At 39.9% G+C, this 25,787-nt stretch overlaps 1 protein-coding gene across 1 annotated transcript in view; it reads left to right on the top strand.

Moving 5' to 3' along the window:
- The window catches only part of TDRP (testis development related protein), a gene marked incomplete at both ends in the record, with an annotated part of 28,688 nt that extends 6,700 nt beyond the window's left edge, over window positions 1-21,988 (top strand). The window contains 3 exons of the mRNA XM_081997448.1: window positions 8,032-8,091; window positions 19,314-19,417; window positions 21,643-21,988. Coding sequence (XP_081853574.1) covers window positions 8,032-8,091; window positions 19,314-19,417; window positions 21,643-21,988 — 510 coding nt within the window. The remainder of the gene's footprint in view (window positions 1-8,031; window positions 8,092-19,313; window positions 19,418-21,642) is intronic.
- Between the last annotated feature and the right edge of the window lie 3,799 nt (window positions 21,989-25,787).

Below are 25,787 nucleotides of genomic sequence, written 5' to 3'. Positions count from 1 at the left end.
CTGATGTTTCTCTTTGTAATGCCAACAAAATGCAGAACTACAAAAGTATTCTCATGTAAATACTTACATTCTGAAATTAATCTTCTCTGGTACATTTGGCCATTTATATCAATTGACAGTAAAAATATGGAAATAATTTGATATTCTATTTTAAAATGGAATGGAATGTGAAGCAATAAATGAGGTAGTTGAATGAAACAACGTTTGTGAAAATGCTAAACAAGTTCTTGACAGCTGTGGATGCTGAAGGAAAGAGCATAATTTTAATTTATTCAGTATTAATAATAATTTGAAAGGTGAAAATGTAGGAAAACTGTTTTTCATCTTCCGGTCGGTCTGATGAGTAATAGGTAGTTAGGAAAGACTGGAGCCTAGAAGATGGAAGCGTTTTTAAGTACATTGGATGGGTTGTCTGTTGCATCTGAAATAGTCACCTGGACTTTTTAAAGTCAGCAGAGTGAAATAAGTTCTTCTAGCAATGTTCTGATGAATTATGTTTTAGAAGCATGTTTCAAGATTAGTGTCATCTACTAAATACATTCCAAGATAAAAGTATAATTCTAACATACTTAGACTTTTATATTTTTCCTTTTCTTTACGAACAAGGTATTTTCAGTTTTGCCAAAGACTGGCAGAGGAAACTTGCAGGATAGGTGTCATTGTCACTATGTAGTCCCAGTGACGTTTAAAATGGTTTATTGTCATACTGTAGATGTTTTACTAAGTGTAATGAGCAATCTGGAGTGAAAAATATTTTTTATAGAAGAGAAAAATGAGTTTAAAATACCAAATTACTCTTGAGCATGAACAGACTTTAGAAATGCCTAGGTTAATATTTTTCATTAGTGATATTAATAGGACATTTTCAATTTACACCACCTGCCCAGATGGATAGTGTGGTTCACTCATTTGCTTAAGGGACATAAAAATGGAACACTGAGATCTAGCCGTAGATGAAATATGGACAAGACTAATGAAATGATCTGATCTCAATCTAGGCTACCTCTGCCAGACAGGAGCAGAGGCTGTTCATGGTTCAGCATGGGAATTATGTCTGCTGAACACGTAGACTCATGTCCCAGAATAAAGCTGTATATGACTGAGTAATGCATTCTTTATTTGTTAAAATTGCAAACCTTGTTTTTCTGTAAAGGGAATGTTCAGTTTTGTGTGAGTGTTCAGGTACGGTTCAGCTTTACTTTTCAGCTGTGTTAAAAGAGTATGTTGAAAATAGTATAGTTGTTTCAGTGCCCATTTACATTTGATCATTGTTGCCACAATTTCATGACTCAGAAAGCATATATCCACACACAAAATTTTTACAGGTATATATTACAGGTGGAGCAAAAAAAAATGAGACCCAATGCCACTGATCTTCTGCTGATAACCTTCTTCTTAGAATCACAGAATAGTTTGAGTTGGAAGGGACCTCGAAAGGTCATCAGTCCAACCCCTCTGCAGTGAGCAGGGACATCTTCAACTAGATCAGGTGGCTCAGAGCCACGTCCACCCTGACCTGGAATGTTTCCAGGGATGGGGCATCTACCACCTCTCTGGTCAACCTGGGCCAGTGTTTCACCACCCTCACGGTAAAGAATTTCTTCCTTAGATCTAGTCTAAATCTACTCTCTTTTAGTTTAAAACCATCACCCCTTGTCCTATTGCAACAGGCCCTGCTAAAAAGTCTGCCTCCATCTTTCTTATAAGCCCCCTTTAAGTACTGGAAAGCTGCAATAAGGTCTCCCTAGAGCCTTCTCTTCTCCAGGCTGAACATCCCCAACTCTCTCAGCCTGTCCTTACAGGATAGGGGTTCCATCCCTCTGATCGTTTCTGTGGCCCTCCTCTGGACCCACTCCAAACAGGTCCATCTCTTTCCTGTGCTGATGGCTCCAGAGCTGGACGCAGGACTGCAGGTGGGGTCTCACTAGAGTGGAGCAGAGGGGCAGAATCACTTCCCTCGACCTGCTGGCCACGCTGCTTTGGATGCAGCCCAGGATATCGTTGGCCTTCTGTGCTATGAGCGCACATTGCTGGCTCATGTGCAGCTTTTCATCCACCAGTACCCCCAAATCCTTCTCAGCAGGGCTGCTCTCAATTCCTTCATCCCCCAGCTTGTACTGATACCGGGGGTTGGCCCGACCCAGGGCAGGACCCTGCACTTGGCCTTGTTGAACCTCATGAGGTTCACACGGGCCCATTCCTTGAGCTTGTGCAGGTCCCTCTGGATGTCATTCCTTCCCTCAGGTGCGTAAACCGTACCACTCAGCTTGGTGTCATCTGCAAACTGGCTGAGGGTGCACTCGATCCCACTGTCTGTGTTATTGATGAAGGTATTTAAAGAGTACTGTTCCCAGTATGGAACCCTGAGGGACACCACTCATCACCGATCTCCATCTGGGCATTGAGCCGTTGACCCCTACCCTCTGGATGCGACCATCCAACCAGTGCTCATCCACCCAACAGTCCACCCATCAAATCCATGTCTCTCCAATTTAGAGAGAAGGATGTTGTGGGGCACCATGTCAAAGGCCCTCCAGAAGTCCAGAGAGATGATTAGTTACACATGATTGAGTGCATTTTGCATTGTTTTTGATTCAGTTCTAAAATTAGAGAAGCAGAGTGACTTTTGCATTCATAATCTGCTTTGGTCTTGTTTGTTTCATTTGATGGTATAGCAAGATCCTACTCAAACCCAAGGAAACAGTTTCTTTTGTTAGCTGTATTTTAAGATGGTGATCTGGCAGTGTGATCTCCTTTTCCAAATCTGTGATGACTGCTTCTGGTCAGGCTGTGTGTATATAGTTGTTCAACTGTTTGGTTTATAATCAGTGTTTTGGGAATCTTTCCAACTTCAGAGGTTAACTTTCAGGTTGGTGATTTCCTGAGTGTTTTTTTTAAATAATTTTTTTTTTTTTTAACCTTCCCCTCTCCTACCACCAAATTATTTAGTGGGGTTTGTGGAATACTGGGAATTGTGTTAAATTCTACCCTGCAGTGTATCTCTTGAGGTGGTGTTTGTTTTTGTTTTTGTTTTTGTTTTTTTTTCATCTAAAGTATACATTTGTGGTTCATAATCTAATTTGCACTTACAGGCATGGTAACCTAGATTTTAAATTACACTCAGTCCTTGATGAGACGTGTTGATAGGCAGAGGGGATGTAATAGGTCAGTAGAAGGGTGAGAATTTGCACTAAAAGTACCTGCTCTTTTAATAATAGCTTGTTTACTTTTACATGTGCTCGGCTTCGACAGCTAACATGTGTACGATAGGAAGGTTCCACAACTGGGTAGAGAAAATCAATAATATACCATTTTATGTACTAGATCAAAAGAAGGTCATGCAGGGTGAGATGATGCTATTATTTGCCTTAACTCTTTGATGTCCAGCGTTCCTTGTCTTGGCCTGAGTTATGAAAGTGAATGATCTAAAGAGGGTAATTAATTACTTTACCACAAAGGAAGCTGAGGGAAGTAGATTACAATTTTGATCTCTATACAAAAAGGTTTGTGTGCTAGTTGAATTAATCCCTTGAGTACCTTATGGTTTGCAATATGGCCAACAAAAGGGCACTTGTTTCCTTATGAAAACACACTGCGCATACCAACCTTCCCCTGCCAGAACTGGAAGGCTATTCAAGTTGCTGATCAGCATTTCCCACTAGTGTTAGCATTTAGTCACCTACGTGTTACGAAATACTATAATGTGGTCTGCATTTTTCTTTTAAACTGAAGTAAAAAATGAATTGTCATAACTGTCAAACACCCAGATTAAAATACACTGAAATATTTTGCAAGTGGTCAGTGTCAGCGTGTGTTTTGCAGCATGATAAATAAAGCTTATATTCACTTTTTACATGTAGCTGTACAGTGGATCATGCCCTAAAGAAATTTGAAAAACCCAGTCATAGGGTCCCTGATCTTTAAATGGTAACAGTAGTAGAGAATATGTATCAGAAGAGGAGGTACTAATGTGTATCACTGAAAAATGGAAATTATTCTCTGGGTAACAGGTGAAGACAGGTTGTATATGTCTTTTTGTCTTTTCTACTCAGCTCTTCCCAGTGGTGGCACTGATCCCCTCCCTCCCTCTCCTCTTTCCCTCTGTCACTTATTTTTTAAATACACAACTCATCCCTACTGCACAGTGTGCAGGTCCCTCCCTGTAATGTGGGCCATGGCTGGCTCTGAACCCCTACACGTGCTCCTCCCCGCACTCTCTTCCTGCCGCGGGGCTTTAGTCTGCTTCTCTCTGCTTTCCCTAGCAATGGATTTTCCACTAAATGTTTCAAAGTCTAGTCTCTTCGGGACTGCTGAATTCAAATCTACTGTCCAGTTTCAATCAAGAGTTACTATGAGCACATGGGATATATGGATGGACATCATAAGCACGCTGCAGTTGTCCAAGTCTCCTTTTCTTAGGCAGTGTATCTTAAATGGATATGATGGCTACTAAATAGGTCTTCCACCACAAAAAATGTATTTTAGGTATTGGAGTCTCACCAGTTGCTTTCTTCAGAGTTTCATAACTTTTAATCTGTGTATTTCATATCTTTTAACTTTGTGATGTCTTCTTCCCATCAGCCTTTGCCACGTGAGCATGGCTACTGCAAACTACTGTCTCATTCCTTATGAGGTAGCACCTTGTATGTCTGTGAGTAGTGGCACTGTATTAACACAGAAATACAGACCTGGTTGTCACATTTTTAAAGAAGCAAATAGATACCCTTTTTTGTCTACTATTTATTGTGAATTACATCTTTTATCAACAATGGTATTCTCATTTTAGTACACTCATTCCCTAGCCACATGTAGTGTTCATTGCATCTCTTGGTTTTCCCCTTAAAGCCTTCACTGTGAAAGTTGCTTCGCACTCTTGCTCCCTTGTGCTCTGGCTTGCTAGAGGCTGTGTGCCTTCACATTTCCATCCTTTCTCTTGTCTGTAGTGGATCATGAAGTCTCTTTATACACTTTCATATTTTTATTATCCTTCTTCAGGTATTTGGAGAGCTGGAAGAATTAAAATGAGAGGTGTTATTTCTTTGGAAGGTACTAACAGTGTCGTTTGTTCTGGAGACACTATTGTTGGTTGTTGAAACTGGTAGCTCTGCCAGCTCAGGATGTCTGAGATAATTTCTCCTCTTACCATACTTCCTCTTGAGGCTTTTCTAGTTCTTGGGTTTTTTTTTCATGGGGAAAAATTTGGACAAATCAGATGAAGTATTCTCTAGCTCTTACCCTGTGTCCAAGCAGAGATGCCATCATGTTAAGTCTAAAGCTTTGTAACCTCATCCAACAGTTCGAGAGCCAAGAGTGTTGAGGAGAAACAAGGAAACTTCTGAAATGGTATGTGTGTGGTCTTTCTGTTTAAAACATCACCAATGATTCTCCTAAAAGGACAGAAAGAAAAAGAAGGGGAAAAGTAGTTGAATAGGGCCAGAGTGTTGATCTGCTGGAGGGTAGGAAGGCTCTGCAGAGGGATCTGGGCAGGCTGGATCGATGGGCTGTGGTCAACTGTATGAGGTTTAACAAGGCCAAGTGCCGGATCCTGCACTTGGGTCACAACAACCCCATGCAACGCTACAGGCTTGGGGAGGAGTGGCTGGAGAGCTGCCTGGCAGAAAAGGACCTGAGGGTGCTGGTTGACAGCCGGCTGAACATGAGCCAGCAGTGTGCCCAGGTGACCAAGAAGGCCAACAGTGTCCTGGCCTGTATCAGAAATAGTGTGGCCAGCAGGAGTAGGGAAGTTATTGTACCCCTGTACTTGGCACTGGTGAGGCCGCACCTCGAATCCTGTGTTCAGTGTTGGGCCCCTCACTACAAGAAGGACACTGAGGTGCTGGAGCGTGTCCAGGGAAGGGCAATGAAGCTGGTGAGGGGTCTGGAGCACAAGTCTTCTGAGGAGCAGCTGAGGGAACTGGGGTTGTTTATCCTGGAGAACAGGAGACTGAGAGGAGACGACATGGCTCTCTACAACTACCTGAAAGGGGGTTGTGGCAAGGTAGGTGTTGGTCTCCTCCCAAGTAAGTAGTGATAGACCGAGAGGAAATGGCCTCAAGTTGTGCCAGGGGAGGTTTAGACTGCATATTAGGAAAATTTCTTTACTGAAAGAGTGATCAAACATTGGAACAGGCTGCCCAGGGAGGTGGTGGAGTCACCATCCCTGGAAGTGTTCAAAAAATGTGTGGATATCGTGCTTTGGGACACGGTTTAGGGGTCATGGTTGTGTTAGGTTGACGGTTGGACTTGGTGATCTTAAAGGTCTTTTCCAACCTTAATGGTTCTGTGATTCTATTCTACGTAGTCCAACCCCCCTGCAATGACTAGGGATTTCTTCAACTAGACCAGGTTGCTCAGAGCCCAATCCAAGCTTAACTGGAATGTTTCCAGGGATGGGACATCCACCACCTCTCTGGGCAACCTGTGCCAGTGTTTCACCTCATCATAAAAAAATTTCTTCCTTACATCTAGTCTGAATCTACCCTCTTTTAGTTTAAAACCATTACCCATTGTCCCCTTGTCCTGTCGCTTTAGGACATTTCAACACACAGTTATTATTGAACTATAGTGTGATGGTCTTCATACTCATTATAGAAATGGTCCTAACTCCATCCTTGACCCATGTATAATATAAAGTATTGCCTATAAAGTAAATGGAGTCATTATTAAGCAAATAAATATAAAAATAAGTATTTATATAAAAAAATAGATATAACAAAGATGCATGGGATTTGAAACTAGTCTCTCAAAATGAAGATGGTACATCTGGGCCCCCACATGACTAGAAATACGCTTCTCATGCCACATTTCTCACCTCTTTCTGATGCTGTTAGCGAAGTGAAGGAGGTCTTTGGTAATGCATAGGACCTGGGATACTGTGTATTTTGTGTGTCTTGGGGTATGTGTGTGTGGAGTTCCCCTAAAACAACAATTAAGCTTATGGAGCAAAGAGCATATCAGCATTTACTTTAGCTGAAAAGGAGGTGTTGATAAATTTGCTTTTGAAACAGTAAGTGATTGACAGAAGCAAAAACTGGACCTTGAATACAAGGGTTTCTGTGAAACTGCCACTTCAAAGATGCTTTCCATAAACCATTCTGTTGTAATTTTGTTTTTTACTGGAATTGGAGTTAAATAAATAAATTCAGTTATAGGTATAGGTAGCTGTTCTTGTTTTGTACTTGGGGACTGTTTGTATTTGGAGTTATAAGCAGAGACTGTTCTCATTAAACACAGATTGAAGAAAGTTATAATTACATAATTCCTGTGCACTATGACCCACTTTCTATATCTTTCTTTGGACTTGAAAGTACTTCCGACACTGATCTTACTTGTCCTGTCTTGAAGGGAACTTTGATAGTAACAGGATGGCCTGAGTGTACTAAGACACCAGCTTAATACAGAGATGGACAGAAATGCTACCCTAATGAATTACCTTCACTAAACATCTTACGCACTCTGGTTTTCTTCAGAAATCTACACTTATAAATGGAGGGGAAAGGAATGTACTCAAAAGTCTGTCCCTGAGTTAAGGAAATTTAATGATTTTTAATGTGAAGATGGAAATAATCTTGGGACATTCCTCTCCCCTCAGCCTGCAGACACTGCATAGGCCATCATCTAGTATGGTATTCAGAAAATCAATGTAGATTGAAAAAATACAGACACAAGTATTAAGATTCAAATTAAATTTTTAATTTTAATTGTACTAAAATTGTTATGATGCAAGTGCTTTTTGCTCTCTCTTTGGGCTGTGGGGTTTTTGGTTTTGTAGGAGATTGATTTTGTTTTTTAGTTCTGGTGCAGCATTTTTCATCATTCTAAATGCAGTCTTGTTCACATTTCTTACTTCAGTAGTGCTGTTTGCTTGTTTTTGCACTGTGATCGTATTTTGTCAATTTTCTTCTATGATGGGCTGAATAGAATAAAAGGATTTATGAATACTCTAAAAAGTGTCAATGCTAATTGTCAAACCAAAACTGACTGTGGGCCTTTTTTTTATCTTTATCCTTTTTTTTTCTTTTTTTTTTTGAGAATAAAGACCAGTTTCTTCACGATGAAGTTTCATCTTCAGTGTCACAACTTGCAACAAAGGTAAATACTCGTTCTTTGGAAGTGTATCATTTTTTATATCATATATATTTCAGTCAATGTATGTTAGGATGTTACCTGTTTTTCATGTATAGCTTAATGAAAAAGGATAATTATGTACTTCATTGATTATTTTTCTAATTACTTACGATCCTTGGTCATGGGGTTCTCATTGAAGTAATATTAGCAGTGCAGTATTAGTTAGAAAGCTGCTTTCTTTCCTTTCATTATTGGGGGAAAAAGGTATCTTAATTTTTTTTCTTCCACGTGATAGATATTAAAACACAAAATGAAAAGAAAGGAATAACTGAACTGAAGTCTAAGGAAGCACTAATTATTAGCTGTAACAGGCAATGAAAGCATGAGAAGTAGAAGGGTTTGAGGGTTTTTATTCCATTATAGGTAGCTTATCTGTCTCTCTGACCACAAGAGGTTAAGGATTTTATCTCATGTCTCTTTCAGAAAAGTAGGCAGACAAGTTAATTTTTTTTTTACCTTGATATGTGTCCAAGAATTTTTTTTAATGTTCTTAAAATACATTAGTAAAAGATGAAAGAACTGGAAGTTGCTATGATATGCTAGAGCTTGTTTTGAAATTCCATAGGTATAGAGAAAAGCATTTAAAAATAGTTTCATTAGTGTAATAGGATACTTTACATTAATATGTATATATAAAGTGAACATCTGCCTCTTACTTCTTTTTGTTCTACTTCAGATACAGCATGATTTTCAGTGAAAATAGAAGTCAGATTGTACTAGACCATTTTCTACTTTTTAGAAGAAATTTATTCCTTTTTACGAAAATATAAGCTACTGTTTATTTTATGCCAGATGATGAAGGTTTAAGAAAAGAATCTTAAAATTAATTTGGTTTATATTTTAGCTTTTTTGCCCCTTATTTAGTCATTCAGGGAGGCTTTCTAAATGTGTGTTTTGACTTAAAAAAAAAGTCACCAGGCAAAACACTGAAGTGCAGTATTTTCATGTTTTAAAGTAAAACCTTCTTGTCTTACAAATGTATTCACAAAAAATCACCTTATCCTTCTCATCTTCCCTTTCTTTATTGTTGTTTCTGAAAGTGCTTCTGTATTTTATTTGGTTTTTCTGTCATGTTAGAAGCTGTCAGTACAGAGATATTCCAGAAGCTCCAAAATCTTTAATATGTTAATAAAAGTCTGGTGAATTGTATGTATGGCCTTTTCAGTATGCACATGTCATGAATAAAACAGTCTCCATGTTGAAGCAGTATGAAGAACAACAAAGTCCTTGAAGCAAAAGGCAGTGGATGAAGGGTATGTCTGCCCTTAGGGAGATAGCCTTCATGGTCTCTTAAAGCCTGAGTTTTAAGACAGTCCTAATGCCCAGTTGCAGAGGAAGGCCTTTGACCTAGGTTTGGAGGTGCAAAAGTGGGAGCTAGTCCTAATGGCTGGAGATGTAGGTTGGAAAATGGCCTACGTTTCTCCTCGTGCAGGAAGCTGCCCACTTAGCACTGAGGACAGGCTAACTGCAATGCTGAATTTTTCTAGTTCCTTCTTCACAGCTCTCCTGCAAGGCAGGTGTAGCTGGTTAAAAAGCCTCATGACATCTCAAAGTGAGGAACTGTGAACCCTCTAGTGGTGCTCCGCAAAATGCAGAAATCTGGAACACATGTTCATGCCGTGCCTGGCCCTTCAGCCTCTGCAAGCTAATGTTGGAGGGTCTCACCTGTGTGCTGAGGTTCTGAGTTAAAAGTACAGCGGAAACGTCATCTACAGTTGTTATTAGGCCACCTTTCAAAAAGAGACAAAGTATTTTGAGAACAAATCATTTTAATAATGAAGTTGGAGATGTTGGGACATTCTGGTAGGGCCAAATCCCGGAGTTTCAGCTCACACATGCCACAGAATAGAGTAACTGTTGGTCTGCACATTGGCAGTTGGTTGAGCCGAGAAATTCAGCCCCTAAAAAGCTTTGCTATCTGGAAGACAAATTTGGGGGGAGGAGGTGTTCACTTTCTTTTATTTGAGTTCTTGCATGTTATGAATAGGTTTCCTATGATGTGGGAACAATGCTTCTTTAATTAAAGCTGATTGACATTTTTTATTATAAAACATTTAGTTGTAAATTTATTGAACTGTAAAGTACTTATATGGAAAATTCCGTCTCTATCTTTTTACTTTAGGCTCATTTTTTTTCAGGGGGAGGAGGGAGGGAAGCTGTAGAACAAACAATTTCTTCTTAGTCAAGGTTGAGAGGAAAATCCATTCTTTTTTTCACATTCATAAGAAATTTCTGCAAGTGTTTTGTGGAGTGCCTCTACTTTGCTGGAGGGTTTGATTCACCAGTTGTCAATCCTCTGTGAAAATACTTACGAAGGTCTGCTAAAACTTGGTCAAAATAAATATTTCTGGAAATCTCATTTAATACATGCTGAGCAGTGACTTTTTAGGGATTAGCTGCTTAACTACACAATGCCATTGAACATGCTGATTCTTAGTGCAGGTATACAGCAAGAATCCCCTGTAATTGCTCTTTTTGGTTGCTAAGACTCTTGTTATGTGGCTTCTTGTAGCCTGCAGAGAGTGACTTCTATACTCCAGAGCCCTGCTGGCCAGGCAGTCGGGAAGTAGAAAAGTCTAGCCAGAATATATTGAAAGTACTGGTACCCACCCATAAAGCAGTACCGTTTTAGAGTAATATTTGAACATACTTAAATCTCTTTTTTTATAATCTAAATTGTTTGTCATGTACCTCTAACATAATGTCCCAAATCCTGGCTATTATTCTTTGACTTGATTGAATTTTGTGCTTTTTTTGCTCCCATAGTAAGGTGTTGATATACATTAAACACATCCATCTGATGGCTGATTTTAACTGTTTTCAGTTAAATTTATACATAGTCTTCCTCTTTAGTACACGTTCATCTGTGTCTACATACTTCCTTTTTGCAAGGTACTTTTTAAATTTGCTTTTAGGACTGATCTACTTTTTTCAACTCTTAGTATTCCTGGTTTGCTACCTTTTAGCCTCATTTTTCGTGAAGCTTCTTGCCCCCTAGTAGAGCTCTAATGGTGAACTATGTACCTTTGGCAGTAAAATTAACTGAAAATTCTTCTTAGTGATACTAGTAGACTCTCTGATTCTTCATTTATACTCATTGCCCGATTAGCTACTATGGGAAGCTGAGTCATGTAAATCATCTGAATTTGTTGGTGTGGTGAAAAATAATATTCCTAAAGTCATTTTTCTGTAATAATACCTTGCGATTTTGTAGGAGACTTCCAGTTTAAGAGGTGCTGCCCCTTTCTGGGACACTTTATAAAGTTAACTGTCAGTAGACATTTGTTCCCTGTTTTATCTAAAGAAAGAAAAAATGTAGTCCCATATGCAATTTATATACAGTTGATTCACTTTGGTCAATATAGGTAACAAAGCAGTAAGCCCATACTGTAAGTGTTGAGTTTACAGAGTGAAGCTTAGGGGCTGAGTTTGGGGAAGCCATAATGTATGTACAAAGCTGTATGTATGGAAGAAAGTGAATATGTGACTGCAGCTTTCAGAGGGTGATTGAACTGACGTAGTAATTGTTGCTACAACAAAGGTGCTGTTGCCCCTAACTTCCGCATTCTTTGGTTACTGTCTGACTGACATCTTTTAGTGCGCTGATTCTTAGCACTAACCCAAAAGAACACAAAAATGGAATGAGTTACATTTCTGCTGGCTTAGTAAGTTGAACTGATTTTCCACAGCATCGTTCAGGTACAAAACCATAGTGTAAGGAAGGCAGTATAAATGTGAGCAGGCAGTGGACTGGGTTGACCCTTTTCAGCAGCAGTGTCTGATAAACCAGATCTGCCATCTTGTGAGACTTCTCTCTGGGCGTCTGTCTGACAGATGGGCACCGCTACTGAAGCATTGGCAAAGCAGAGGGGGGGGCAGCAAGCGGGAGAAAGAGCAGGCAGCTTAACTAGGGATACAGACTGCATTCTTTACATGCTGTTCTAGAAGCAACTACTTGTACTCTCAGTTTCAGAAGATACGCTAATTAAATGGTACCTTTTTCATGGTGGAGAAAGAGTACTTCGTAAGATGAAATTTCCTCCACTGAAGGGGAAGAATCTGTGTGCTGGGCTTGAATTCTTTAGAAACCTGTTGGGAGAGACAACGATGATGGTTTTTCAGTAGTCTGACAGTTGATGGATTAATATCTATATGTAATTTCACTCTACTGATCCTTCTAGGTGATTGCACAGGGCGTTGTGCTGCACAGATTTTCACAATGGAAAATGGAAGATATGGGAGAAACTTTATTAATGGTGGTTCTGATTGATAGGCATCCTCTATGCTCTCATAGTCAAACTGGTATGAGACCAGTCTATAATCCTCCTTCACACAATACTGAAATGGCATCTTGAGAAGTTTCTGCTTTGTTTCTCATTGTCATTTTTTGAAAAATAGTAGACTGCAGCATCCAACCTGGTCCTCTAAAGGTTTTGACTTTCTAACATCTGATGTTACAATTCTAGTCCTTTTCTTAGCAGTCTCTTATGGGCATTTCACTTGATTTTTTTTTTTTTTTTTTTTTTTAACCAGGAGTTTTAACTATATAACTGGTTCTATTCTAACGGTATCAATCAGCTTTGATTTTCAAAGATTACCTCCTCCAAGCTCAAGAATAGCCCAGCCCATCAAGCAGAAAAAGAAGCAAAGGTGGCAGGAGGCCTATCTACAAGAACAAGTTGTTCCTGAAAAAACTCTAACACAAAAAGGAAGCATACAGGAGGTGAAAACCAGGGTCGAGTGACCTGTGGGGAATACAGACACACTCTTTGAGCATGAAGGGATAGGGTTAGGAAAGATGAAGCCCACCTAGAGTTAAATCTGGTGAGGAAAATTTAGAGCAACAAGAAAAGTTTATGCATGTACACCAGCAGCAGGGAGGGTGTAAATAAGATGGAGTCTGACTCTTCCTGGTGCTCAGTGAATAAGCAAGAGGCAATGGGCACAAATTGAAATAGAAGAAATACCATTTAAACATAAGAGTAAACATTTTCACCATGAGAGTGGTCAAGCCCTGGAACAGATTGCCCAGAGAGGTTGCGGATTCTCCAGTTGTGGAGATACTCAAAACCCAGCTGTACATGATCCTTGGCAATTTGCTCAAGCTGACCCAGCTTTGAGCAGTGTGGTTGGACTAGATGGTCTCCAGAGGTCCCTTCGAGCTGTAAAGACTGTGTGATTCTGTGCACTTTGGATGTTGAATTATTTCTTTTTCCACTGACACATGGAAAAATACTTTAAAGGTTTGAGAATACAATCTAGTCAGTTATGTATATAAACTTTTTTTGAAACTTTTAGGAGTAGTACTTTTGAGTTTTCTATAGACAGTTACATCATAAAAATGAAATACAGACCTTCTGCAAGTGCCTTGATGCTTTAAGACCATATTAGTACTGTATTTTCATACTTGGCATAACTTCAGTCTTTTTACATAAAATAAGTCTCCGGTGTGGTGAGGAGCCAGCTTACCAAAGTGTCATCTCGTCTTTACTTACTGACTTTCCTTTGACATCCATGGCAAGGAAGCTAGTTGTTCTGCGACCTGGGTCTTTCTCCCCGGGCTCTATAAGAAATTCCCAGCTAGTTCAGAGGCTGATCCATCTAGTCTGGCAGTCGGTCTTTGTGGCAGTGGGACATGCTGTTCATTTAATATGCTGTAGGCTTTGTGCAAGGAGTTTTATTACATGTTAGCAAAATATGGTCTACTTGGACATTGACGCTCTTATGTAGATGTTTCCTTTGGAAACTCCAAATAAGGAAGAGGTAAAAGTATGTCTTAAAGGTTTAGTGTACATTTCCCCTGAGGACTAGTTGAGAGAAGAATAAATCAGTTAGAATATGCCACACGGTTATTACCCTTGTATGTACCTACCAAATGCCATGGATCCATTGTGGGAGTACGTGTTTATGAAAACACTGAAGGAATGGTAGAACATGTACATAGGTGCCGATTCACAAACAGGTAGAAAGAATGTGGAGTTTGTAAATTTTTATCTGGAGACTTGCACACTCTATCTGCTTGACATTGAATAGAACTTTTCTAACAATTGTTCTTAAAGATATACGTAAATCAGAATTGTGCCTAATAAAATGAATTTTTAAAATATACAAAGTTAAAAATATGGAAAACTTGTGGCTAGATACTAACAGGATTTTGTCATTAAATGGTTTTCATGAGGGTTTTTTGGGTTGGTGTTTTTTTTGTTTTGTTTGTTTGTTTGTTGGGTTTGTTTGTTTGTCTCAAGGATGGATTGGGTCTCCAAAACAATGCAGCAAAAGTTGGAGTTGTGTCAGTGAAGTGTGTATGATGTTCTAGATTAAAAGAAGGTATATGTGTAGGTACATTATTTTTCTTTTTTTACATTGAATGTGTGTGTATAAATGCTTATCTTGAATTAGTCTTTCATCAATGCCGTTTTTTAAAGGCACATATAATTTAAGTTAAGCTAGTTCTCTGTCTCTGTATTAAATTGCTATGTGAAAATGGGTAACAAGGTGGATTTGTGGTGGTTTTTTTTTTAATCTGCAGATTTGTTATGTGGCAGTGGCTGAATGAAACATCGTTAGTGAAGAAAGACAAGCTTATATATAAATGGGATCACTGAGGTATATTTGGGTCTTTTTTTGGTTTAAAGGCCTAAAGGATTAAGGCAGTAAGAGTTATTAAGTGCTGCTTTTAGTTATGGGTTTGCCTATGGTAGCAAAGAAAGGTTCCTTCCCCAATTATAGAATCATAGAATGGTTAGGGTTGGAAGGGACCTTTAAGGTCATCTAGTCCAACCTCCCTGCAATAAGCAGGGACATCTTCAACTAGATCACGTTGCTCAGAGCCCCGTCCAACCTGACCTGGAATGTTTCCAGGGATGGGGCATCTCCCACCTCTCTGGGCAACCTGGGCCAGTGTTTCACCACCCTCACGGTAAAGAATTTCTTCCTTCTATCTAGTATAAATGTACCCTGTTTTAGTTTAAAACCATTACCCCTTGTCCTATCACAACAGGACCTGCTAAAAAGTCCGTCCCCATCTTTCTTATAGGCCCTCTGAAGCACTGGAAGGCTGAAATAAGGTCTTCTCTTCTCCAGGCTGAACAACCCAACTCTCTTAGCCTGTCCTCACAGGAGAGGTGTTCCATCCCTCCGACCATTTCTGTGGCCCTCCTCTGGACCCGCTCCAACAGTTCCATGTCTTTTCCTGTGCTGAGGGTTCCAGAGCTGGATGCAGGACTGCAGATGGTGTCTCACCAGAGCGGAGTAGAAGGGCAGAATCACCTCCCTCAACCCGCTGGCCATGCTTCTTTGGATGCAGCCCAGGAGATGGTTGGCTTTCTGGGCTATGAGCACACACTGCTATCTCATGTCCAGCTTTTCATCCACCAGTATTCTCAAGTCCTTCTCTGTAGGGCTGCTCTCAATCCCTTCATCCCCCAGCCTGTGTTGGTCCCAGGGGTTGCCCCGACCCAGGAGCAGGACCCTGCACTTGGCCTTGTTGAACCTCATGGTGTTCACACAGGCCCATTCCTCAAGCTTGTCTATGTCCCTCTGGATGGCATCCTGTCCCTCAGGTGCGTAAAACGTACCACTCAGCTCGGTGTCATCTGTAAACTGGCTGAGGATACACTCGATCCCACTGTCTATGGCATTGATGAAGTTATTAAACAGTACTGGTCCCAACACGGACCCCTGAGGGACACCACTTGTCACCGATTTCAGTCTGGATGTTGAGCCATTGATCCCTACCCTCTGGATACAACCATCCAACCAATTCCTCATCCGCCCAACAGTCCACCCATCAAATCCATGTCTCTCTAATTTAGAGAGAAGGATGTTGTGGGGGACCATGTTAAAGGCCTTACAGAAGTCCAGATAGATGACATCCATAGCTCTTTCCTTCTCCACTGATGTGGTTACTCCATTGTAGAAGGCTATTATGTTGGTCAGGCAGGACTTGCCCTTGGTGAAGCTGTGCTGGCTGTCTCGAATCACTTGCCTGTCCTCCATGTGCCTTTAGCACAGCTTCTAGGAGGATCTGTTTCACGGTCTTCCCAGGAACAGAGATGAAGCTGACAGGTTGGTAGTTCTCAGGGTCCTCCTTGCCACCCTTTCTTTAAAATGCATGCAAAGTTTCCCTTCTTCAGTCAGTGGGGACTTCACCTGACTGCCAGGACTTTTTAAATATCATGAAGAGTGGCTTGGCAACTGCATCAGCCAGTTCCCTCAGGACTCTGGGATGCATCTCATCAGGTCCCGTAGACTTGTGCATGTTCAGGTTCCTCAGGTGGTATTGAACCTGATCTTCTCTTACAGTGGGTGGGACTTTGCTCCTCTAGTTCCTGTCTTGCAGGCCATCCCCTTGAGAGGTGTGGAAAGAGACACTGCCAGTGAGGACTGAGGCAAAGAAGTCGTTGAGTACCTCAGCCTTCTCCTCATCCATTATTACCAGTTTGCCAGTCTTGCTCATCAGGGGGGTTATGCTTTCTCTGACCTTCCTTTTCTGGCTGATGTACCTATAGAAGCCCTTCTTACTATTATTTGCAGCCCTTGCCAAGTTCAGCTCCAGCCACACCTTGGCCTTCCTGACCCCATCCCTACACAACTGGACAGTGTCCCTGTACTCATCCCAGGATACCTGTCCCCACTTCCACTGCCTGTGCATTTCCTTCTTGCCCTTTAGTTTATCATCAGGTCTCCACTCAGCCATGCCGGCCTCTTGCCTTCCTTTCCCAATTTCTTACACCTGGGGATTGAGAGCTCTCACACTCTCTGGAAAGCATCCCTAAAGAGCTGCCAGCTCTGTTCTGCTCCCTTGTCTCTTAAGTGCTGTTTCCCCAGGGGTCCTCTTGACTAACTCCCTGAAGAGCTGGAAGTTTGCTTTCTTAAAATCCAGGGTTCTGACTTTACTCTTCACCTGCCCCATGTCCCTCAGAACTGCGAACTCCACCAGTGCATGATCACTATAGCCCAGGCTGCCTCCAATCTTGATGTCACCAATTAGCTCACATGCGTTGGTGACCAACAGGTCCAGTATGGCATCCCCTCTGGTAGGACTGTATATTTCCTGGCACAGGAAGTTGTCCTCCATGCACTCCAGGAGTCTCCTGGATTGCCTACAGCTCACTGTGCTACTTTTCCAGCAGATGTTGGGGTGGTTGAAGTCCGCCAGCAGGACAAGAACCTGTGAGCACAATGCTTCCTGTAGCTCAACTGAGAAGACTTTGTCAATAGACTTCCCTTGATCACATGGCCTGTAGTGGACATCAACCACAAGGCTCCCTTTGTTGCCTCAGTCCCTGATTCTTACCCGTAAGCTTTCGACCTGCTCATGGCTATTCCTCAGAGACAGCTCTTCGCACTCCAGCCATTTCAAGGCTAATCCACTTCAGTGGCTTTTCAACCCATTTCTTTACAGGGATTATGTATAGCAAGGTATCTCCTGCAGCTTGTCTGGTTTTGCTTTATACTATCACCAGTCTTCTATGAGATGGGTATGGTGAGTCTGCCACAGGGATGCAAGCTTGAAGTTAGCTGTCTGCATATTTTTAACACAATTAAAAATAGAAGGTGTATGTTTAAATTAAACATGAGAGTTTGCTTATTATAATCTGTACTCACTTTATTCTCATAGTGGGAAAAAATATATATAGAAGCTGTTGCTTTTCTTGTGAAGCCGTGAGGAATGCTGTGGTTTATGGTAAGATTAGGCGTGGGTTTAGGAAGAGGTGAGTAGAGCAGTTGTGGTGATAAAGCCTGGGTTGTGGTGAGCCTGTCTCTCCTGTACCTGGTCTGTCCATATCCCATGAACGATTGCTGGAAATTGCTCTGGGCTTGCTCAGCCTTCCCTCTTCAGAGTTCTGCAGAGCTTTGCCCTAAGCTGGATCTATGTACCTAACCAAAGTGGAAAGGAGTGGTAGGAAAGTCTAGGTTAGACCTTCCTCCTGTTCCTAAAATGGGCTTGCTATGTCTCCTGAGTTGGAGTAGCTGAGGCGGTTCAGATGTGAGTAGGGAAGGTAGGTGGGAAGTGAAGGTGTAGGAGATGGTGGAATAGGAGAACAAGAGATGGAAATATTCCATGACTAACATGCGATAACAAGGGCACATAGGTGATTGTTTCACATATATGTTTTAAGGTCTATGTGGACGTACCAGTTATAAACTGTAATCAGTTAAAACATGAACATCAAATTGATACTAATTTGCACCGATGAGTTCTGCAAAAAGGATGAAGCATAATAAGAGGTGATGAATTAGCCTTCACTCATGTTGATGACTACACTTCTGTTTTGATTGTTTATTATACTTCATAATGTATTGTTGTATTTTTTAATGTAATCAAATAACACTGATAGACTGTCACTCTGCCATTCTTTCTAGAACCTGCGAGAAAGAACAGCAACTTCCATATTCTGTGCTCAGCACGCATGTGTGCATTTCTGTTAGAGTCCCCATCTAAATATCAAAATAACTGCTGTCAAAATAAAAATAACCAATACTTACTTTTTTTTTTTTTTTGCTTCAGGCAAGGGGGAATGAAACTTTTAATAATGTTGAAAAAATAAATTGTGCTACATGTTTAATGGTCACAGTAAATTTAGATGGCACACTGTAATGCACCAGTGCCACATGTTGCATTTCACTGGTGAGCCAATGCTTTCACCCTTTTTGCTCTCAGGGCCACAAGAAATAGTTTTGGTGAGCTAAAAATAGGAACAATGAGTACAAAGCCGGTTAAATGTTAAGTGTTTCGTAATTCAGCTGCTTGTCCTGTTGTTGTGGCCCCTTCTAGCAATGACTGTGTCGTTTCATTTCTGTCTGCTGAAGCCCCTTAGACTGTTTCCTAACTCTTCTTACTGTGATGCACTAAAATGAAGCCAGCAGCTCCTGCCTGCAGAAGAGCATCCAGGAGCACACCTATCTTCACTGGCATCACTTGCCAGCCTCTGCAAACCGGCAAGGTTTTGTACTCTCTGCTCAGCAGGAAAGAGCTCTTGCTGCAGTAGCCCAACCTGCTCTTTTTCAAAATGCGGCCATCCTTTGCGGGCTGTATAGAGCCGCTGCGCTCCCGGCCGCACAGTGTGCGGGAGGTAGGACTGTTGCTGCCTATCAGCCACCCAGAGTCAGCACTGGCAGCCATACTGCCTGCTTTTAAGTCTGTAATTCACATTTCTGAAGATGTTTGCTTCCCTCTGTAGGTTCAAGGTGCAAGTTTCCGGGGTTGGAAGGAAGTGACATCTATGTTCAATAAAGATGATGAACAGCAATTGCTAGCAGGATGCAAGTCTCCAAAATCCAAAGGGTGAGTAAAACCAATTGATCTATCTGCTATTAAAACACACAAACTGTAACAGAAAATAGCTGTGCAAAGTAGTGAAGGTAGACACTGAGAAGCAGCAGTGTTTAACTCCTGGACATTAAATCACAGAGAAAGGTTTATGTGCGTTTCAAAATTACGTGTATGCTTATCTTACAATGAATAAGGCATGCTGTGTTGGGAAAGGACAGATATTGTCGACAACTTTTTTAGGTCTGTTGGGAAGAAAAGGGAATTTAGCTGCATTAACATTAACAATAATTTTTTACTGTAGAAAAGGAGTAAAGGTTTCTGAGCAAAAGGGTCATTCCCCCTCTCCCCCTTTCCTCTTAAGGATTATTTATGGTTAAGTTTACAAATTCCTTTTTTTACATGCTTTACTTTCTCTTTTGAAGTCTTTTCAACACCTAAAAAGGTTAAGTGGAGTAGCTATACAGGTATCTGCAAGTTGTTGCTGTCGGAGCTGAGGTGTTTAATTGGAACAGTTCTGTTGCCGGTAGGGTTAGAGATGCTCTCTGAACAGAGCAGACCTCTTCCCAGGACAGATTATTTTGCTGTTACAAGTGTATGTAGGCTTCACCTACATTTGCTACCTAATTACCTTGGTTACGAACAGGAAGAAATGTGCCACCTATCAGTATAGCTGTTCCAGCCAAATATTAGCTTTGATAAGACTTGCTGTAGTATGTTTTGTTTCCAGTGTACTTTGAAAAATATGTATTTTAGTATGCAAATGTATATAAGGCATGTGGGGGTGTGTGTGTTTATAGATATATATAAACAAATTAGAATATAAATACATACATTTCCATTTCCATTTGAACCTGTTCAATAAAACTTTCCAAAAGTTTCTAGCTACTGTCCCCGTACAATTTTATGGGTGTTACTAAGATGCTAGGTTGCTTTAATGATCCTCTGCAATTGATGCTGAATGTAAGAATCGAGTAGCCCAGTGAAGAGAGCGGAAGTACGAAAACAGAGTTTTGCTTTTTCTTTCATAGTATGAAAGCTATTTTAGCATTACTATGAAAACTGCCTGTAATTTAAGTTTGGGGGTATTCTCCTATAACTGTAAGCCACAATTTTTACTTTACTTTTAAGAAACACGCAACTTCTCAAGTGCGCCACTCATGAAATATGAGAAAAGTGTTCGGAGTCTGTGACTGGCTTTAGCAAGATGAAAATTCTGAATAATCATAAATTCAAAATTCAGTAAAGGAAAAGTCCTTTTAAAGGTATTAGTTCAGTTGCTTCTATTTAAATATGATAGTGTCAAGCTTTCATTAATGGAAAAAAGCTCTTTTAATACAAATAGTAAAAAAAATTCAATGGTGGTTTTATCTGTGGCTAAGGAATTTGTATGCTACTAGGAGATAATGTTTTCAAGTAGCTACTTAGCTCATTGAACCCTGAAGGTTGTGTGTTTCACCACTGCTATTCAGCCTTTCCTTGTGGTGCGTTATTTGATTACATACATAATGCTGTATATTTGACATTCTGTATTTTAAATACTCCACATTATGAATATGAAACAATTCAGATTGAGAGTTCTTAATGAGATAAGAAATATAATAATATGAGTAGCCTTTCAAATGTCTCTTTGAGAGAGGAACAAAGGTTGTTTTTTCTTGGTTTTGGGAGAGCAATTTTGGGAGTTCTTGCCAGAAATATGAAACAGCTGTTTTAAAAATATTGTGCAGATCTTTATGGAAAAAAATGCTGGTATCTTTAAAGTCCTAATACAGTGCACATCAGATATTTTAGGTTATAAGGTTTTAACTGGCAAGGTGATAACAGGTTTATGAAACTGAGGAACACAATGAGTGAGTGTTAAAAGCTGGTGGTAGACAAAACTTTTTCATATTCCTTCTACTATACTAGCTCTGGGGTTTCCTTTCAGGTTTTTTTTTTGTTTAAGTCCTAAATTGTTCTAATGCATACTAAAACACTTCATACATTTCCAAAGGCAGTTCTGTGTAATTCACCAGGAGGTGGGTGGGGGGAGTGTAAGTTCTTTTATAATAGGAAATGGCCATACTCAGTCCACTTCTGATTTATCACTGTAAGATTCTACTGTGTTTAGGGTTACATGTATACGAGGCTGTTTTTCCTGAAGTTGACAGAATAGGCTAGACTAGACTAAAATAGAATGACTATTACATGCATTGTTAAATGGAGAAATTAATCACCTCATCATTGTTATTTTCTAGAACAAACCTAAAGTTAAAGGAAGAGATGAAGTCTGAAAAGAAGCCAGGTTTTTGGGACAGTTTGGTGATAAAGCAGAATGTCCAATCTAGGAAACCAGATGAGATTGAGGGATGGGAACCACCACAGATTACCGCTGCTGACTCTACCAGTGATGCAGCAACTACTTTAAGTGACTATACAGCCTGGTCAGGCTGGGAAGATGAAACCAAAGGCTCGACAAAATACACAAACCTGGCCAGCTCAGGAAACAGTTCCAGGTGGAGTATCAAATCGGCTGGAAAGCTGGTTAGTATTAGACGTCAAAGCAAAGGTAACCTTACTGACAACTGGGAGGAACTAGAATGATACTGGTAATGTGAAATACTTTATAGATAAGAAGAGAAAGGTTCCATGATTTACTCGTATGTTCAAACCAAAATCAAACCTGCTCAATATTGCACCTTTATACAGTACTTTGTTTTATTCAGATTGTTACAAATTTTTGCTCACCTGATAGTAAATTTTCTTATTACATTGTTAAATAGCTATGTTTTCCACACTGAAAAAAAAAGTAGAGAATCTATTTTGTGCCTATATTTCACATTCAGACTCTGCAGTATGTTGGATTGTTGGTTTTACCAAAAAAAAAAATGTAATTCCTTAGTGAATGTATACACTGGTTGTAAATTTGACTGCCTTATGTAGAAACTTCCACTAGCTTGAGGTCCTGGTTTTTTTCTGGTATCTGAGGGCCACTCAAAATTTTAGTTTTGATGCTGTCCCTTTTTAACTAAGAATACTGATCTGTCGCTTGCAGGGAGAATGCTTATACTTAGTAGACTGTTGTCCAAATCTTCAGCCTCAGCATATGCTTCAGCTTGTGCACACAAGATGCTCAACTGTTACAATGTGCTATACTGTGTATGAAATGGGAAAATACTATTCTAATGTAATTCCTTCTATCACAGGAACTTCACCAGTAGTTGGGTCAAATGGGTCTTCCAGATGTTGTTTTTTTGTTGTTTAGTTGTTTGCTTTTTTTATTTTTTATATTGAACCTTGTTTGGCAAAGCTAAGCTTCTCAGTTTTTTAAGATGCATGTTATGCCAAAAAATAAAAATGATTGAAAATTTGGAAGGCAGCAGTGAGTAGAGTTTAAGAAGATCTCAATATTCAGTATCCATAGTCCTGAATCTAGGGATAAATTGCTTCTTGTGGAAGGGCAAATGTTTCCATTCCTTGTTCTACAAACAACTTTTTTGTTTTGTACTGTGTAGTTCCTTCCCCCCTGCCCCATAAGCAGTGACTGAATTCTACTCTGGCATTTTCAGGGTAACTGAGTAACTGAGCCATTACAAGTATGTGCATGCACACAATTTCTGAAGCATTTTTTGTTATAAAGCTCTGTCTTATTAGCTACTGATATTTTAATTTTTCGTAAAAGAAGGTGAAGTGTTAAACTTGAGATTTGAAATGTATCTAGGAATACTAAAAGTGCCTCTTTCTAGCGTATTGTCTCTCAGTAGTAGTGTGGCCGATGTCAGATCCAAAGCTGGTTTCCGTTTTGTTTATATGACCTATATAAATACTACTTTAACATTCATGGAAAAAAAAATCAACCCAAAAGTTTCATAAAAAAATGAACAGTAGGCCTCTTCTCTCCTGAGTGTTAAACTGGTATAACAAAACAGAAAACTTGTTGACTGCCTCTCAATAAGGCCAGTACAGTTGGAAGATCAAGTTAGCATTTGGGAGAAAATCAGCATTTTTAAGAAAGCATATGCCTTTTATATAATGGATGTCTTGTAAACATGTTTTTGCAAAAAGCTTACGCTGACGAAAAAGGATGCATACAATTTTCTTCTAAGCTTGTACCTTCTGTTATTGCCACATTACTCCTTTCTCAGCTCTCTCTTTCTCCTCTCTCTTCCAACTCATGTATAGTTTTCTGGCTTACAGTTCCTGCATAGCTATTTTTTGGAGATTCCTGTTGAGATGTCCCCAGAGGGAAACTGTAGAAAAATGGTTTTGTTTTTTTTCGTGTTATAATGGGATGTTAAAAGACGACGTTCTTAGGTTTATATAAAAGAACATCAGTGTTTTATGCTACAAAACAGGATCTTGTAACTGGCAAATATATTTGTAAAATGGCATTATATATTAAAAAAATACTAATAGAGGAGAAAGGGTTAGCATTTATATCGCATCATTTAGTCTGTGAGTAAACTCTGTATTTGCCTTTGGCAAGTATGTATGCTGAGGTTAACGATAGGAAAGAATGAGTATTCTTGGGTAAAGTATGCTGCATTTTATAGTTTATGGAATACCCTCTAGGGCATGAGCTAGTATTTAGGTTGGTTGCTGGTGCTGACCTAAAAGAACCGAAAAAGATCTCCTAGCAGCCCTCAATATTTTGCTCTCAAAGATGGCCTGAGAACTTTTAATTTCCCTCCTGAAGAAACTATTTATACTGTGACCAGTAAAGGTTTTGCCTTGCACATTATACTGTCAAGTGCCTGTTTCTCACCTTGATGATGTGTTTGATGCACAGCTTAACTGCAACGTTTTTCAATTTGTTTTTAAATGTATGAGAAAGAATATGCTTACAAAGTTGAAGCCTCTTATAAAACAAAATTGCATCCAAGTGGGAAGCTGAGATATGTAAACTTAAGCTTTAACTCCTGGTGATGAAAGTTCTGGTGTGCTTTTCAAGTGATATTTCCTCAAAAATAACCACCCTAAGGATGAACATTATTCAATTTAAAATAATTTATTATTATGCTTTAATAATGTATTTGTCTTTTGAGAACTCACTGATGTGAGCTTTTCTTCTCTTACGTTTATAAACTTGTCTGAATTTTCAGAACGGGGTCCTCTTTTCTTTTACCTTCTTTAGATGCTTAACTACATTATACATTTATGGGCTTAAGCTATACACAGCTCCATATGTGGAATAAGTGTAGAATATGTCCCTTAATATTTGTTTTGAAATTGCATTTCAATCTATGTAAAACGGTTTAGAAGAAGGTAGCATTAAGATTGTATGATAAGATTGCACAAAATAAAATATAGTTTATATTGCTTTCTCGTAGCCAATCTGCATGATTGTTGGCGTGGTTTTAACGGGAATTAAAAGCTTCATGTGGCTGTAACTAGTCACTTAACTCTAAGCAAAGTTCTTTCTGAGTATTTTTATTTATTAGCATCATTTGCAGAAAGAAAAATAGTATTTTCCATATGAATAAAGATTTAGTTTGAACTGAAATGCCTTATTGTTTGAATATTTTTTTTGTCCCATTTTTATTTGTCATATGAGTTTGTTTACATCTGCGTGGACCTTACTTGCATCTCTGTAGTATAAGGCCAAGGAAGCAATAGCTGTGTTTGTCCAAACTCAGAAGCTGCAGCATCCTAGATTTAAAGCATCACCCATTGCTTTCACAGTGGGAAGAATTCATTGGATTTGACAAACTGCAAGTGTTTTGTTTTACTGGTATTTATTGATTTAAACATTTATTTTTTTTTTATATTTATTGGCTGTTATGAAAGCTGAGGTAGAGCAGCATTCTTTCCCTAAAGATTTCACCAGCTGCATGTAGATTGGAGGACCTGTAACGCTCTGGCGTACGCTAGCCCCATAACGAGGTGAGACCTGCGCGTCCTGGACTGTGACAAACGTGAGATGCAGCTGCTGTTACCAGTAGCTCGACTACAGAAAGAACTGTATTGTCAGCTTCTCCTTCTTCCACTCTGGTCTGCTGGCTTTGCTGTTGTCTAAATAGACTTAGCAGGAAACATTTAGGCGAAATGTTTCTTATCAGAGTGTGTGAACTAGCTGAAACAGAAAATTGTATCCATACAAGTTACATGCTTAGGGAAAAAACCCTATATTGAGGTGCCTCTGACTATACCCAGGTGGGTCAGGCACACATCTGGGCAGGTGAAGGGGAGTGGAGGGACCTGCATTTCCAGACTCTGGGTAGACAGGGACCCTGCCAAAGTTTGAGCACAGCTGTTCCCCTAGCCCCGGCGAAGTCGGCCTGGCATCTGTCTCAATTTCCAAGAACTTTTTGAAACGCTTGTTAATGTATATGAATGTCAGATGACAAAACTGTATGTCCTGTCTCCGTACAGTCTGAAGAGAATATGAATGCACGTGTTATTT

The sequence above is a fragment of the Phaethon aethereus genome (genome assembly GCF_964289735.1).
Source record: "Phaethon aethereus genome assembly, chromosome: 3".
NCBI classification, from domain to species: Eukaryota; Metazoa; Chordata; class Aves; order Phaethontiformes; family Phaethontidae; genus Phaethon; species Phaethon aethereus.
Note: the sequence above shows the minus strand (reverse complement) of the source record. Positions and strands in the feature narration are given on the sequence as shown.